The following is a 15,742-nucleotide window of genomic DNA, read 5'->3' as shown; positions in this document are numbered from 1 at the left end:
ACCAGAAAGTGTCCTGTGGACCGCAGGCTCGGGACAACGCGCTGTCCGCGCTGACCGCCCCGCGCACAGAGAGCAGAGCCCAGGCCGACCGGCCGTCCATACCGCCAGCAGAGGGGGAGCAGGAGGAAGAGAGCTGGCCAACGGAAGGGGGCGGGAAGCCTCCACGCGGGCGCTGGGCAGGGGACCTGAGGGTTAGCGCCGATTCCATTTATACGCATCAGAACACGGAGCGCCAAAGAGAGGCACCGGCACATCTGGAGAGTGTGTGACGTCAGGCATCAGGTGTCTTAGCATCCGGCTGCCACCAGCAGTGGGGAGGGCAGGGCCCTATTTAAAGGCTGGGGCCAAAAACCAGCCTCACACCCTACTCTCCGTGTCCGCGGTGGAGGGCATGCTCACCCTCTATGGCCACACGACTTTACAGCAGTCCCTCTGCATATACACGGCCGTGAAGCCTCAGAGCAACTCCCTTCCCATCTGGCACTTCTGATCTGGGGAATCATTTTGAGGGTGGTGTGGACGGCCAGCTGGTCTGGGGTTTGCTCTCTGCAGGCGGGACAGTCAGGAGGACAGGCCCCACCCAGACCCAAGGCCCTCTCCGAGGACAGCGGCCCCCTGCCGGGGCTGGGGGGGGGCACTGTAACCCCTCCGCCCCCTCTGGAGTCTGTTTCCACGAGGCCCGTTTCCGCCGGGACAATGCCTGTCCTCTGGGCTCCGCTCCCAGCGGGAAGCGGGGGCAGGGAGGGGGGCCCGCATTGTCACACAGCGTCCAGTTCACGCCAAACAGTGGCCACAACAGTGAGGCTTCAAGGGCCACACGTGACGAGCTGCCCACTGGGAGCAGCAGAGCAGGCCGGGCCGGGCCAGGGGCAGGGCAGACCCAGGCAGCAGGTGGCCCAGATCAGCAACCCCTCTCCGGCGGGCGCAGGAACCCCGCCTGCCTCTGCGGGGGTGGCTTGGGGACAGAGACGTGGCCAAGGGCCCCAGGGATGACAGAGCTTTGCCTTCCCTTTGCCAGTTCACTTCCCTTGCCTTTCCCTCCAACTAAAGGAGCAAACACTGAAGAGAAAATAAAGAAACTCAATGCACACACCATGCTTAGTGTCCGAATTTATGGACAGTTGCATGGGGTCGGGGGGAGAAAAACCTAATTTGAATTGACAAAAAATGAACAATATCCTTTAAAATACAGCCGGGGCTAGATGGCTGGGCATGAATGAAACGCATTACCCAACTGACTGCGGCAGTAACACAAGCCCTCCCTCCCCCGCCCGGGCCTCATTCATAAAAAGCCGGCTCTGCCTCAGCAGCTGCGGAGCCGGCACTGGGTCTGTGTCTGCATTTTCCGAGACAGAGGAACCCCGCAGCCTCCAGCCCCAAGGGGCCTGCTCTCTGGGGCTCCTGTGCCGCTCCTCTCCAGCTCCAGGTCTGCTCCCGGATAGAATTGGCAGAGGGCCTCTGCAGAGCGGCTCGGGGGAGCAGGGCTGAATCCAGTGCCCCTCTTCAGGACATCTTCCTGACCCAGGAATCAAACCGGCATCTCCTGCATTACAGGCGGGCTCTTTACCAGCTGAACCACCAGGGAAGCCAGCTTACAGGCCCAGCTGGTGGTATTAAAGAAATTCCCCGTCCGCTGAGTCGCTCGCCGACTCTCTCACCTCCCTGCTATTTAAAAAATAATCACAAAAAAACAAAAATCGAAGGTTCTTCCTTATTGGCAAAATGGGGGCTGCCAGTTTACCTAAAGACTGCCAAATTGGGGTGGAGGTAGCAACAAACTTCCAGAAGAGATGGAGTTTTTAAACTGTCCGCTTTCAACTTGATAGCACCACACTCGAACTTTTCACAGCCACGGTAGACATCTCCAGGAGGTTGTGCACAACTGTAATTCTACTTTTTACATTTCTACAGAGAACAACAATGGCTATGCCACTTTCTGGTGGGAGTCTCCCCACGTCCACCCCTTTTCCATGTCTCCCCTCTCAGCACAGCTTCTCTCACCACCTCCCAGGCCACCTCCTTCCTGCAAAGGAACAAGCCTCCTCACTCACACAATGCCTTCCCTTAGGAAAGTCAGAAATCACCATGATAGATGAAAGGCTCTCCATTTTCTTTAGACTCCAAAGCCTTCTTCAAAACAAGGCCCGAACACAAAAGCATGTTCTAATTTAGCAGGAATGGTTTTAATGCAAGAATTAAATAGGAACAGAGTGCAGGACAGGGAGACAGGAATAAAATCATTCTTCTTGCCCTAACACCAGAGCTGTCTTCCAGTAAATTGAGATATAAATTCTTCCCAGAGACAAGGTGATCAGCGCTATTAACTAGTCCCCTCGCTACTCTTGCAAAAAAAACACAACCAGGGTTTCAAAATCTCAAATGGCAAGGGGTGCAGGGGAGTCTGTTACACTTCCAGAGAATCCTAACTTTAACACTACCGTCCCACGATAATCCGGCCGTGCTCATCAGGGCTGGGGCCCAGGCGGCCGTGTCCCTACCCGCGCCCCGCCAGCCCCCCGCCAGACGGGACAGAGGCCCTCAGTACCCTCCTCACAGAGCATCCATTTCTACCACATTCCCTCCCCCACCGAAGGCCTCCCTCCCCACCTTCACCCAGGGACTGACAGCCAAGGAAATGAGAAAACACCATGGAGACAGCAAATGAATCTTGTGAAATACCCGGTCTGTAATTAAATCACAATAATTCTATAACCTCCTCAAAGGCAGCAATGTCAAGATAACAAATTGAGAGGAAAATAAACAGGTCTTATAGAAATTACACCAGCCTTGATAAAGAGATTACTTTAGTGGCTGCTACCAGGAATCCACAATCTTTTTTTTTTTTTTTTAAACTCATCTCAGACCTTCTGACCATCACATGAGAGTTCCCACACAGAAACCTACAGGTCTGTGGTTCTCTGTGGCTTTACAGGTAAGGGGAAAGTACCCACGATCATTCTTAAGGGGCCCGTGGAAGGAGGAGGTATATGAGTCACACATAATGGATACAGATTTAGGGAGATTTTAATACTTAAATTGTCTCTGGCCCCACTCCTAAACAACTGCTAATCAGTAAAATGTTTCTTAAGTCCTTGGGTGTGGGTATAGTTACCCAAAGACATGGCAACTTCCCTAAAGGAACACTAAAATACACCCTAGGGTGCACATCACTTAGTCAAGCTTGAGCTCAGTTCAGTCGCTCAGTCGTGTCCAACTCTTTGCGACCTCATGGACTGCAGCACACCAGGCCACCCTGTCCATCACCAACTCCCGGAGTTTACTCAAACTCATGTTCATTGAGTCGGTGATGCCATCCAGCCATCTAATCAAGCTTGATCGGAATTAAATGTGTGGTACAGGGCAAGATGGCTAAGCTCTCTGTCCTCCAGCATCCTCCTCTGTAGCATGGGTATAACAATGGAGCTGACTCGCAGGTAGTCATAAGACCTGGTAAACAACAGGTGCTCAACAAACGCTAGTTGCTGTTGCTCAGCTGTCACTGTGTCATCTCACCGTCCCACCTAAATCCTTGGCTGACTTTCCAGCACACAGAACAAAGCCCTTTCTTCTGTTCTTCCCCGTGTGATGATCGGCCTGGCCAGTCCTCCGCCCCTCACTGGTGGGCTCCAGCCCCGTGACCTGCCTCTTCTTCCTTCTCTGCCATCCCATAGGCATCCCATGTGCATCTGCCAGTCCTGCTGGCCCTCTGGGATGCCGACTGCTTCTCGCAACAATCTCCACCTCCATCCTCGTCTAAGGTGCACACCTTCTGCCCTTGGTCAGGGCACGTGCCTTCTCCTACTGGCCTCTCTGCTTCTGTCTGGGCCCTAGGGTACACGGTGAACTCAGAAGCCAGCACTGTGCCTCTGCTCAGAACCCCGCCATCGCCTGTCCTGGGCAAAGACAAGGTCCTCACCATGGCTCCTGGCCCTCCAGTCTCCTGGCTTTCCTGTGCCCCTTCCTTTAGGTCTCTGCCCAAATGCCGTCTCCCTGGAGACCCCCTCTGAGCACTCTATGGGAAAGAGCGCCCCGCCAGGCACACCCCCAGCCCGTCCTGCCTTAACAAAAGCTCCACGAAAGCAGACGCTCCCAGTTCTAATCCTCTACCGAGAACAGCACCTGACACCGAGCAGGTGCCCAGAGTGTCGGGCGCGTAAACAGCCCTGCCCCGCCACGCACACACCCAAGATCACCCCCGCCTCGGGTCCCCTGCCATCGCGTCCCAGCATCTCCTCCTGGCTGACTCACACTCTCAGGGCACACATCCCCCCCTCGGAGAGCCCAACACCAAACCCCCCGACTCCACCCCACACACAGAGTTCCTCATCGGTTCCTGCTCACAGCGCGCATCTCTGTCTAACGTGATGGCTTGACTATGATCTATCTGTGCCACTAGAATGGTTCCATCCAAGCGGGCATCTACTCATCCCTGGGCCCCCACTGCCTACAGCAGCGCACCCAAGCACTGGGCTGGGTTTGTGAAGGATGGTGGTGCGCATGCTGACCGTTTTTTACAAGGTAAATCTGGGAAAAGGATGGAACGGCCTGTCCTTCCCGCACCACACACTCTGAAGGTTCTCTTTCAATGCAACACCCCCGCCGCCTGCAGACGCCTGTGTGCTGGTGGGCTCTATGGTCACTGGCAGAAGCACTCAAGAGCTGGGGCTTATTTGTGCGCAAAGGAAAACAAACCTAAGTTACTAAATAACAGCTCGACATCTGTCACCACAGAGGAGCAGCTCCACACACGGCCAAGGATCCCACACGGCACGGCCTGTCCAAACACCAGGTGTCAGCTCCCCTTCCCCCTGAGTGGGCTTCAGCGTGCTCATCACGGCTGCCCGGAGACAGGCTTAGAAACCAGCGCCGGGACCCCAGCGCCCAGGCCCCTGGCCTCGGATGCACTCACCGCCTGCGCAGCGGGAACATCCGGTGACCTTCCTAACAAGACCAGCTGCCTGTCAAGCTGCACGTGGGACTTGAATGGTGGTGCTGTTGCGGTGGCGGGGAAGCCGGGACCATGAATCGGGGCTCTACGGGCCCCGCGCATGCAGGGCAGGGGAAGAGCCGTGCAGATGTGGGGGACCCACTCCTGCACCAGCGTCCCCCACACGAGATGGCAGCAAGCTTGCTGTCCCCCAAGACCCCGGGCCCCTGGCCTCGAGAGTTAGACGCGCTCTCAGAATTCCAACAGGATCCGTGAGCGAGAGTGTTCAAACAAACCCAGTGTGAACGCGCACTCGGCAAACACTGACCGCAGCTGTGGTGACCGGGGCTTCGCCTAGGTGCCTGGGAGAATTGGGAAGAAAAGCCAGGGGATCAGATCCCTGCCCGTGTCAAGTAAAGTGGGGCTAAGGGGGACACAGAGAGAAAGGACCCAAGAGACATCATTATTCAGTTAAATCATGTATTAGAAAATAAAAAGTGAACTATAGAAAAAAATCAGATTAAAATCACCAATTACTAGTCATGAGAACTGAGCGGCTCAGACTGTGGATCCGGGATTCTGAGACATCTGAGTGATGCTGTTTGCAGGACAAACATGCTCCCGGAGGAATGTAAACCGAAGGACCAGGCTGAGCATGCAGCTCTGGCTCCCCGGGCGACTCTCAGCTCAGGAAGGATCCCCGGGCACAGGCCAGAATTCAGCAGCATTTGCTGCAGACTCGAAATGCTCTGCACCAAATTCTCACTTCTGCTACATGACCAGGGACCCTCTCGATCTGACTGGAGTTAATCCAGAACTGAGAGAGGGTGGACTTTTACAACAGATCCCAAACACCCCCCAACTGCTCCCCCCACACACATCCAGGCACCTTTAGCTCTCCTCCACCCCACCTTCCCAGGGGGCACAGGAAAACCCACTACAAACCAGCCAGCACAGTGCCCAACACAACACCCAGCCCCCGCCGCCCAGGTGCCCTGCTGATACCGCCTCCTGCACTAGACCCGCTCACGGCCCCACGCCACCGCCTCCTGCGCTAGACCCGCTCGGGGCCCCGCGCCACTGCCTCCCGCGCTAGACCCGCTCGGGCCCCCGCGCCACCGCCTCCCGCGCTAGACCCGCTCGGGCCCCCGCGCCACCGCCTCCCGCGCTAGACCCGCTCGGGCCCCCGCGCCACCGCCTCCGCGCTAGACCTGCTCACGGCCCCGCGCCATCTCCTCCCGCGCTAGACCCGCTCGGGGCCCCGCACCATCATCTCCTGCGCTAGACCTGCTCGGGGACCCCGCGCCACTGCCTCCCGCGCTAGACCTGCTCACGGCCCGCGCCATCTCCTCCCGCGCTAGACCCGCTCGGGGCCCCGCACCACCGTCTCCTGCGCTAGACCTGCTCGGGGACCCCGCGCCACTGCCTCCCGCGCTAGACCCGCTCGGGCCCCCGCACCACCGCCTCCTGCGCTAGACCTGCTCGGGCCCCCGCGCCACCGCCTCCTGCGCTAGACCCGCTCACGGCCCCGCGCCACCGCCTCCGCGCTAGAACCGCTCGGGCCCCCGCGCCAGACCCGCTCGGGCCCCCGCGCCACCGCCTCCCGCACTAGACCCGCTCGGGCCCCCGCGCCACCGCCTCCGCACTAGACCCGCTCACGGCCCCGCGCCATCTCCTCCTGCGCTAGACCCGCTCGGGGCCCCGCACCACCGTCTCCTGCGCTAGACCTGCTCAGGGCCCCGCACCACCGTCTCCTGCGCTAGACCTGCTCGGGGACCCCGCACCACCCACTGGGCTACATGGCGGAGCACAGTCCATCCATGAGAAAGAGACGCTGAGCAGACAAGCGCCGTCCTTCAGTATCGCCAGGATTTCAGATATCCAAAAGGTACACTACAAACCTCAGTGGTGACCCGATTAGATTGTTTGCAAAAGAATAAATAGGTGTTTCAACTTACTAGGAAGAAAGCATGAGCAACACAAGGGTGTAAACCCCAAATATTTGGCATGTTCCGTCCAGAAGCAGTGGCTCTCAGGAAATCGCATTTGTAAAATATGCTCATTAAAGTCAGATCATTTCTTCAAGAAACATAATAATTCTAACAAAACTGTGTATTGTTAAATTTTTAACTTACTAATACATGTGGATATGTTTTTAAAGACATAAAATACATGACTATTTAACCAAGCCTAGAGGGCAAAGTTAAAATAACACCGCATCCAGGTTAAAGTGAGCCTTCTTAATGACTCTTTCCTTTCCCAGATTCTTTCATTCCACCTTTTAAAACGTCAGTTACATAAAAACTTACCTTTTAGCTATTTCCTAGATAATTTACAACTGCTATAAAACATTCAATTCTTTTCCCACTACTTTAGTTAAGGAGCTGAGGGCTAAAATATTACTAATTTTCACATAATTTAGTGCTTATACATCAGCCGATCCAGATTCTTCCTTAAGCCAACCCACAGTGAGGTTAAGGTCAGGGAAAGATTCATGACTTGTGGTCCGAACTGATGGCAATGCTAAGGTATAAACAATCGGGCCATAGCTTGGAAGAGAGCAGAGAAGGTCACAGATTACACAGTGCTGACGTCCGCACCGCAAGGTTGAACACTCAGGCCTCAAATGACCAGGGTCAGGAGGCGAGCGGTTCTTGCTTCGGGGAGACAGCAGGCACATTTTCCAGTTGAGCTCGTGGTGAATCACGGTCACGTGGTACTGCACGCGTTCCCCAAACTCCTGCAGAGGAAGAGCTCTGAAACGATTCCATTTTGAAGCCCACGACTACAACGAAATGACAGCAAACATTGGCAGAGCAGCTGTACACAGACGTGCCTCGGAGGAGCTCAGCTCGGAAGCGGAACTCTGCACAGACAGATCAGAACGCCACTTGTGCAGAGGAGACGGTTTGTTTACTGCTTCTCAAGTCCATTTCGTGAACAGCGACAGTGGCTGCCCCATCCTGGAGAGCCACTCGGCTGCTGTCAGAGCTGTCCGGGACACCCTGCCGAGGTCCCCCTGCAGCCCTGCCCCCTGGCCTCTCACACGCACCGCGCTCGCCTGCAGGCCGCACCGTCTACACCCTCCACACTCAGGCAAGCCCAGCTCAGACATCTGGCATGAAACCCCTGTCTCCTGAAGAGCACCTCTGAGAGCCATCTCATCAAGCCCAGAACTACGGCCCTGAATCCCAAACTGCGGAAGCCGAGCCTGGTTGTTTTTGTTTTTTTTAAGAAGCCAAGGAAAGTCCTCTGTGTGAGACATCTTATAAACCCACAGCTGTTGAACAACATCTTTCAGTCGCGGAGCTGAAGTCAGAAGAGACGGCGTTTTCACAGCAGCCTTTCCCTTCTGGAAGGGCGCGCACAGGACGCTTGTCATGGCCATCGCGTCCGCAACGAGATCAAGTCAACTCCCCACTGTGCACCTTGCATCAGCTCAGAAACTAAAGCTGTACCCTAAACGTCACCCCTGCTTTGAGGCGTTTTGCAAAAGTGAAGCTATTAAAATCTGAGCAAAGGGGAAAATACACATATTTCAGGACATTCTACCTTTAAGGGTCACAAAGAGTCAAGGGTGTTCCCTCTTTGAATAGAGTTTTATCTTCACTGAAATAAAAGGGTCTTCACAGAGAATTTTTCATACAGATCTCTGGATATAAATTACAGATTGATGTCAACACGGTGGAAGAAATTTGAGGAAACGGATGTTTCTTTCATAAAATACTATATACACCAGAGTATACGCTCTAAGCTATAAATATTTTAGCAAGGGACAATATGACATATTTACTAATATTTGTGTCAAAATAAAAACATCTGAACTGGCACTTTAACAGGCTGGCATCGCCTTGCGTTTTAGTATAGAGAAGTGTTGGGACGCTCTCTCTTTACAGCGAAATATACTGTGACTACTGCTAAGACCAGGAGTAACCTGAGTCCATGACTTAAAGGGCAGAACTAAGCCCTATTACTACAGTGATAACAGTAACAGGAGCATCTGATTACATGCAAGCTGGCTCTCCCTAAGCTCTGAAACATTAGAAGGCCTCCATTTTCATTACAAATGTTTGAAAATGCTTTTAAAACAGTCACTTATTGACAATACAAGGTGTTTAAGAGTACTTGTGTTCCTTTCCTAAGAGGGAGACTTTTTTTTTTTTCTTCTAGCTGTTTGTTAATTTTCACATCTGTCAGCAACTGACAACTGGATCTATTGAGCAATCGTTTATTCTTTTTGACAACGAAACATCATATAAAATTGGAATGGAATTCTATGATCAAGTACAAGAGAATTGGGAGCAACTTCACAGACAGCAACATCTAATAGTGCACGGACCCAAGGTTCTCTGTAGTGCCCCTGGGGAACAGGGCGGCCTTTGTATTGGTATCGAACAGACAGGCCTGGAGCTTTTCAGGAGGGGTAAAAAAATCAATACAGTAATATACAATGGCAGACAAAGCTACATGTGTTTACAGAGTTTTAGTACATAGAAATATCTGGTTCAAAATTCTGTTGAACTCCAATCTGTATTTGGTCTCTCACAAGAAGAAACCCACAGCCACCCTCCACCCCCAAATATCAACTCACTGATAATATAAAAAAAAAAAAATATGTGTTTAGGCCCAGAATATTGGTACAAAATATCCAAAAATGAAAGTGAACTTTCCCAAGGAAACATCCAATAATTAAGAGGAATAATAATTGCTAAAAATTCGGGCTTTGGAAATTTGGCCTCCCACCTGTCACCATCTAGAGATGTAAATCAAAAAGACTGAAGTTGTAAGATAAAAAATACATATGAAAAGATCCATCCTAATGTGGGTAACCTGCGTAGTAACTTCCCACCAGGATTTAGCCTTTGATGCTAATGGCTACACACTGATAGCTTTTACTTTAAAAGCCTCTTTCCAAACAAACAGACATCAAATCAAAACGCACACTTTAAAATTAGACATGTTTTGCTGATTTGTCTTCTACATTTCCAAAGATGAATCTCAGGCAGAAATTCCACTTGTGGGTACTCTTATCTCTCAAGATACACGCAAATGCCTCAGAAATGCTGAGTTCATGTAACAGTGGGCATGTGTGGGTGCCAGTCATTTTCACTTCTCTCGAGATTAAGCAGCTACCATTTGAAGGCTCCGATTTCTATCCCCCCTATGTATACAACATTTTGCCAGTTAACACTCATTTGGATCAGCAAATAAATGGCAAGGGGTGGTGTTATTGCCAGTCCTTCGTACCTTAAACCTGAATGTCAGGAAGGCAATCTGACTCAAGTATTCTATAGGAAATGAATTTGGGGATTTTTAAGGTAATAGGAGGACAAAAAGAAACTTTTCTCTTAACTGCCTGCTTGGATCTACCAAGAAAGAGAGATGTATAAACCCTACCCAGTGTCTTCCGCCGAATCCCCGGCCAGGTGAGGAGCAATGACGAGTACACACAGAAGCGATTTTGACGGATGTCCACTCTCCTCTCACCTTCCGCTTTTCCTGCAAACCACACCACCAAGACCCACCACCCGTGCCTGTGTAAAATAACAGGCACCTTAAATGCGTTGCCTGCCTTTTGCATCACTGCCATGCACACGGCGCTGACTGTCCGATCATTAACTACATCACACATGCCTGTGAATTCTGACTCATCCCAGCACTGCAACTCTCTTTACTGTAAGACACTCAGCCTTTATTGATCACACAGCCTCTTCACTTTCAACTTAAAAACGCCATCAGACAACAGGTGGTCTTATGTGACTGACTTCTGTCACTTGGACAGTATCTCCAAGATCCATCCACCCATTTTACTTTCTATCAGGTGGCAAAATAGCTTGTCAATCTGTGATATCAATGTGATATCAAAGGTTGGAAAACTGTCCTCTTTCACAGTCCATGGGTCACACGTTACATGGCAGGTGGTCACAGATAAGGACTTTAATGCTTGAACAGATCACCACTCTTCCTGGCTTCATCCTTATATGTATAAAATTTAATGAAAAATAAACTGCTTATTATGGAGAAGGAAACGGCAACCCGTTCCAGTTATTCTTGCCTGGGAAATCCCATGGAGGGAGAAGCCTGGAGGGCTACAGTCCACGGGGTCACAAAGAGTTGGTCACAACTGAGTGACTACACAACAACAATAAAAACTGCTTACTAAGTTTAATAAGTTACAAATAATAAGTTAAAAGTCAATTATTAGAGGAAAAGATACAAAGTAAGTTGGTTGCTGCCTTTTTAGTTCTTTTGAGATACCAGAGTGACATTTGTTGCATTTGGTAAAGGCACAGCGCCCTATAACGAGGGCAACCACACACACAAGGCTTCCCTGGCACCACAAGGGTGTGATGTAGCCACTAAAGGAAGACATGCCAACATTGATTAGTCAGTAGTTCACTAGGCACTGTTAAGTCACTTGCACTCAAGAATTCATTATCATGGTGCCATCTGAACAGGAACTAACAGTTATAAAAACTTTAAAGGAAATGTGGGGACTAGCTTCAGTCTCATGAAAACCTGGGCATGGTCCAGTATGCGATTATAGTTACCTGACCAGGAGATATCAAGAACATAAAGAGAGAGGAGACCAGGGAGCCAGGGTCCATCCAAACTGCAAGGACGAGGGCCCCCGCTGCCCGGTCAGCGTCCTTCCCAGGCCCCTGATGAGGGTGATGGTTCCCTGGGCGACTCGCCGCGCCCCAGCGCCTGTGCACGCAGCTAACTGCGCTTGAGACGCGCTCCCCCCGTGTGCTCCCACGTGGAAGTGAAGGCTTCCTCTGCAGGCCTGTCACAGCCCCATCGAGGGACAGGCCACCCGGAAAAACGGGGGAAATGATCCCCAGCTCTGTCACATGCTCTGTTTAAACAAAGCGATGATCTTTCCAGGCAAAGACACAGGTCACCCAGGTGCCCCCTGCAGTGTGCACCCCGCTTCCCCGCTGTACTCAGACCCGCAGCATCATGGCACATGCCTGCACCCCCAAATGCACACTGACATGGCCAAGACTTCCTCCTCTACTCACCTGCCCGGCTCCTTCCCAAACCCAAGTGGAACAGAGCCACCTGCTCCTTCACAGACTACACTTGGAGTGCAAAGTCCCAGAGCAAAGGCCATAGGAACTCAGCGGCCGATATGCACTTCCTCCGGCTAAGTCACAGATGCTAAATGCTGGCAGATGGAGTGCACCGATTGCAAATCAGGGCTATTTTCTGAGCATGGACTTTCTTTCTTCTCTTGAGCTCCAAGAGCACCCCCCAGACCATCTCCTCCAATGGTACTTCCCCTGGGACCCCTTTCTCATCAGAGACGGAGACCCTCGAAGGCCACAAGAGAGCCCCTGGGTTAGACTAGGGATCCTGGTCACAGGATTTAAGAACATATCCATGTACAGCCTGCTTTTTTTTCTTATTAAACTGTGAGATCATCCAATGAAAAAGCGCCTTCCCCAAAGAAAAACTTCAACAGCATACATAATTTTAAAGGTCCACTTCAATATTCCTGGTTGCATTTAACTACATTTAAAAAATGGAATGTCACCTTCTTCACAAGGTATGGAATTTTCAAATGAAAGACGATCCCCTCCTCAAAGGAAAGGGACTAGAGGAGGAACAGGGAAGCAGTGGGCAGAGGAAGGGCAAACAGGAGGCTGCAGCTGTGACATTTGACTTTCTGAAACACACACTACATACATAATGAAAATGATTACAGTATAAACAAAGATTAAGGATTTTTGCCTTTAAAAAAAGGCAGCTAGCCAGCTGACATCAAGTTTATCGCCCCCATGGTTCCAAATGGAAAAAAGCGTCACAGACACAATTGTACAGCCTTAGAACAACGAGTTCTTGTAAACAGTGTAAAGGTTTTTTTTTTTTTTGTCTTGCAAAGATAAATAAAGAAGGCATAACCTAGAAATAATATATCTATACAAAGAAAATATTACGCACAAAGAAAGAAGTTGGCAATCATGATGTGAATTGGGTTTAAGGGTTTGCTTGTTTGTCTTTCCATTTTAGAGAAAGGTAAATGACCAGGAAAGTCAGCTGGGAAAAGTAAGCCACAAACTCACGTGTTCTCTTCTGTTACGAGCAGGATCTGCGTTCAGAAACTTAAAAAAAGGGTGAAGGGGGTTACAAAAGAAAAAAAAAATCACTCTCAAACTAATTTCTAAATTGAAAGAGAAAATATTTAACTGACTCCTGAGCATAAAAATTCTTGAACCACTGTAATCAATTGAAACTGATGCTGGAATAACTGCTGAGAAACCGCAAGAAATAAACACTAAATCCACTGCTTTGCTGGAGACCAGGGAGATACTGAGTGAAGAGAAAGAAGGAGGAGAGAGAAAGCGTGTTTTTGCACAAGGATGGCTGCCAAGCTGCTTCTGCACAGTCCCCACGCCGTGGAATCATCTGCGGCAGCTCGGGAGACACCACCAGCCCTCACCATCTCCCCCCCCCCCCCAGGGCCGTCGGGGCTCAGCACAGCCCAAGGAGCCTCAGGGAGCCCTGGTCAGGCCAAGCAGTAAACAGACAGCTTGAGAAATCGCACAAACTGCAGAGCTGACATCATTATTTACATGCAATCAGAGAAAAGATCCCCCGACAGAAGGAGACGTGCATTAGATAAATGCCTTAAAAATCCTTTAATGGAAGAGATGCACGTACTATGTAAACAGACACTGGTATCTCTGACTAAGCGCACCCTGCCTAAGTGACGGGGCTCAGAGCACAGGAAGGGAGTCTGGGATGCCGGAGACAGCAGAATGACTCGCCCTCTGACCTTAGCTGGTCCTAGCTCACAGCTCCCCACCAGGGAGATGCCCGTGACTCCTCCTCCAGTGTCGTCCATGCCCACGATGCGCCCCTGAGTCCCGGCGTAAGGGCAACGGCAGCTTCCACGCAGGCCGCTCTCTGACTCTGGAAGTGGCCCAAAATCTACTGCTTTCAGGTTAAAATCTATCCATTCAGAGGGTGTCTCTAACTTCTGCTTCTGCACAAGGCCCCTCAGTCCAGCTTTAGCACAAGCAGGTTACCCAATGTTCTTCACCAACCTACAGCAACCATGGACCCAGTTACCAAAACCAAAAATGCCACAAAACGGAAAAAAACAACCCTGGCCATCCCTGGAGCGTGATCCCAGGCTCCGGCGGTCCCAAAGGCAAACTGGGGACCCCGCCATTCCTCACGACGAGGGGGCCTCGCGACTCACTCCTGCTGCCCGCCTGCTCTCTTCAAAGGAGAGGCTCTCACGCCACAAAGGGCCTCCAGGCACACGAACAAAATGCTTGTGACCCATTCAAGAGGCAGACACACATCCCTCACAGAAACTGCCTTCTGAGAATGCCAAGGTTTTCCTTCTGAGTTGAGGATTCTCAAAGTTTCCAAAGAGTGTTTCCAATGTAGAACTGATCTGGGTTGGAAATACACCTGGGGTGAGGGCAAGTGAGTGACCGTGTGAAAGCGTCAGTCGCTCAGTCGTGTCCGACGCTTCGAAACACCATGGACTGTAGCCCGCCAGGCTCCTCTGTCCATGGAATTCTCCAGGCAAAGAACACTGGAGTGGGTGGCCATTCCCTTCTCTAGGGGATCTTCCCAACCCAGGGATCGATCTTGGGTCTCTTTCATTGCAGATGGATTCTTTACCGTCTGAGCCACCAGAGAAAGGGTCACCTTTCTCAGGCTCAATAGAAACAGGACACTCAATGCCCATTTTCCATGGGTTCAGGGCTCTAGCAAAGGTGGGGGCAGGAAGGTTGGGTAATGTTAACTTGGACGCTGACAGGCAACACTGCCTTAGCCATTTCCACTTGCTCACAGCCCAACACCTTCTGGATTTTGTCAACCTGTTCAGTTCAGTTCAGTTGCTCAGTTGTGTCTGACTTTGCGACCCCATGGACTGCAGCACACCAGGCCTCCCTGTCCATCACTGACTCCGGGAGTTTACTCAAACTCGTGTCCATCAAGTTGGTGATGCCATCCAACCATCTCATCCTTGGTCATCCCTTTCTCCTCCTGCCCTCAATCTTTCCCAGCATCAGGGTCTTTTCAAATGAGTCAGCTCTTTGCATCAGGTGGCCAAAGTGTTGGAGCTTCAGCTTTAGCATCAGTCCTTCCAATGAGTATTCAGGACTGATTTCCCTCAGGACGGACTGGTGGGACCTCCTGGTCAGAGTTTTGAGGGGGGCGCTGTGACAGTGTTTGCACTTGTCTGAAGGTGTTTATTTGGAAGGCTGTGGGAGCATGCTCCACCCAAGCCCCGGGTGCAGAACACTCAGGTTGGCCAGGAGCGGCCTGCATGGTAACTTCCTTCTCCCCTGCAGGCCAGACAGACGCCAGGGAGGACAGAACATGAGCCGCGCGGTGACTCCTTCCCTGAGCCAGGACGAGAGGCTCTACCCGACTCCCTCCGGCCAGGTCTCATGACCGAGGACTCACTGGTGGTGATGGATCCAGGGCACTCCTGGGGATATTTAAACTGAGCCACGGGCTTTGGGAATGTCATCAACAACCAGAAATAGTGCCGTTCCTGCCCTCAAGGCAGGCCCCACGCAGTCCTCAAGTGGGTGAGAGGGGTGAGGAATGCCCGTACCAGGATCGGTTCTCCACGGCTGAGCAAAAGGTTAGGATGGCAACAAGCTGGGAGAGTGTTCACATTTCAGAGGCAGCTCCAAACAGCCCAGCTTGCAGTCCACCTGCTGGGTCATCTTGTGACCAGCTGGCCCAGGAACAGTGTCCTCCCCCAAACAAGCCAGACAAGCCCTGTCAAAGAAAAAGCCTCACACGAACCCGGACTATCTCCCAAACATGGGCAAA

The 15,742-nt window shown here is 51.6% G+C and overlaps 1 protein-coding gene across 2 annotated transcripts in view; it reads right to left on the bottom strand.

Moving 5' to 3' along the window:
- IGF1R (insulin like growth factor 1 receptor) overlaps positions 1 to 15,742 on the bottom strand; it is a 304,157-nt gene that overhangs the window by 152,035 nt on the left and 136,380 nt on the right. The window contains exon 1 of one of the 2 annotated variants that reach the window (XM_065906148.1): positions 6,886 to 6,996. The exons of the other annotated variant lie outside the window; for it this stretch is intronic. Within the exon in view, the coding sequence (XP_065762220.1) occupies positions 6,886 to 6,973 (88 nt within the window). The 5' untranslated portion in view covers positions 6,974 to 6,996. Of the gene's footprint in view, positions 1 to 6,885; positions 6,997 to 15,742 lie in introns of those variants that run through there. 2 annotated transcript variants of the gene reach the window in all.

The sequence above is a fragment of the Muntiacus reevesi genome, chromosome 15 (assembly GCF_963930625.1).
Source record: "Muntiacus reevesi chromosome 15, mMunRee1.1, whole genome shotgun sequence".
Classification (NCBI taxonomy): domain Eukaryota; kingdom Metazoa; phylum Chordata; class Mammalia; order Artiodactyla; family Cervidae; genus Muntiacus; species Muntiacus reevesi.
This window is presented reverse-complemented; position numbering and strand designations above follow the sequence as displayed.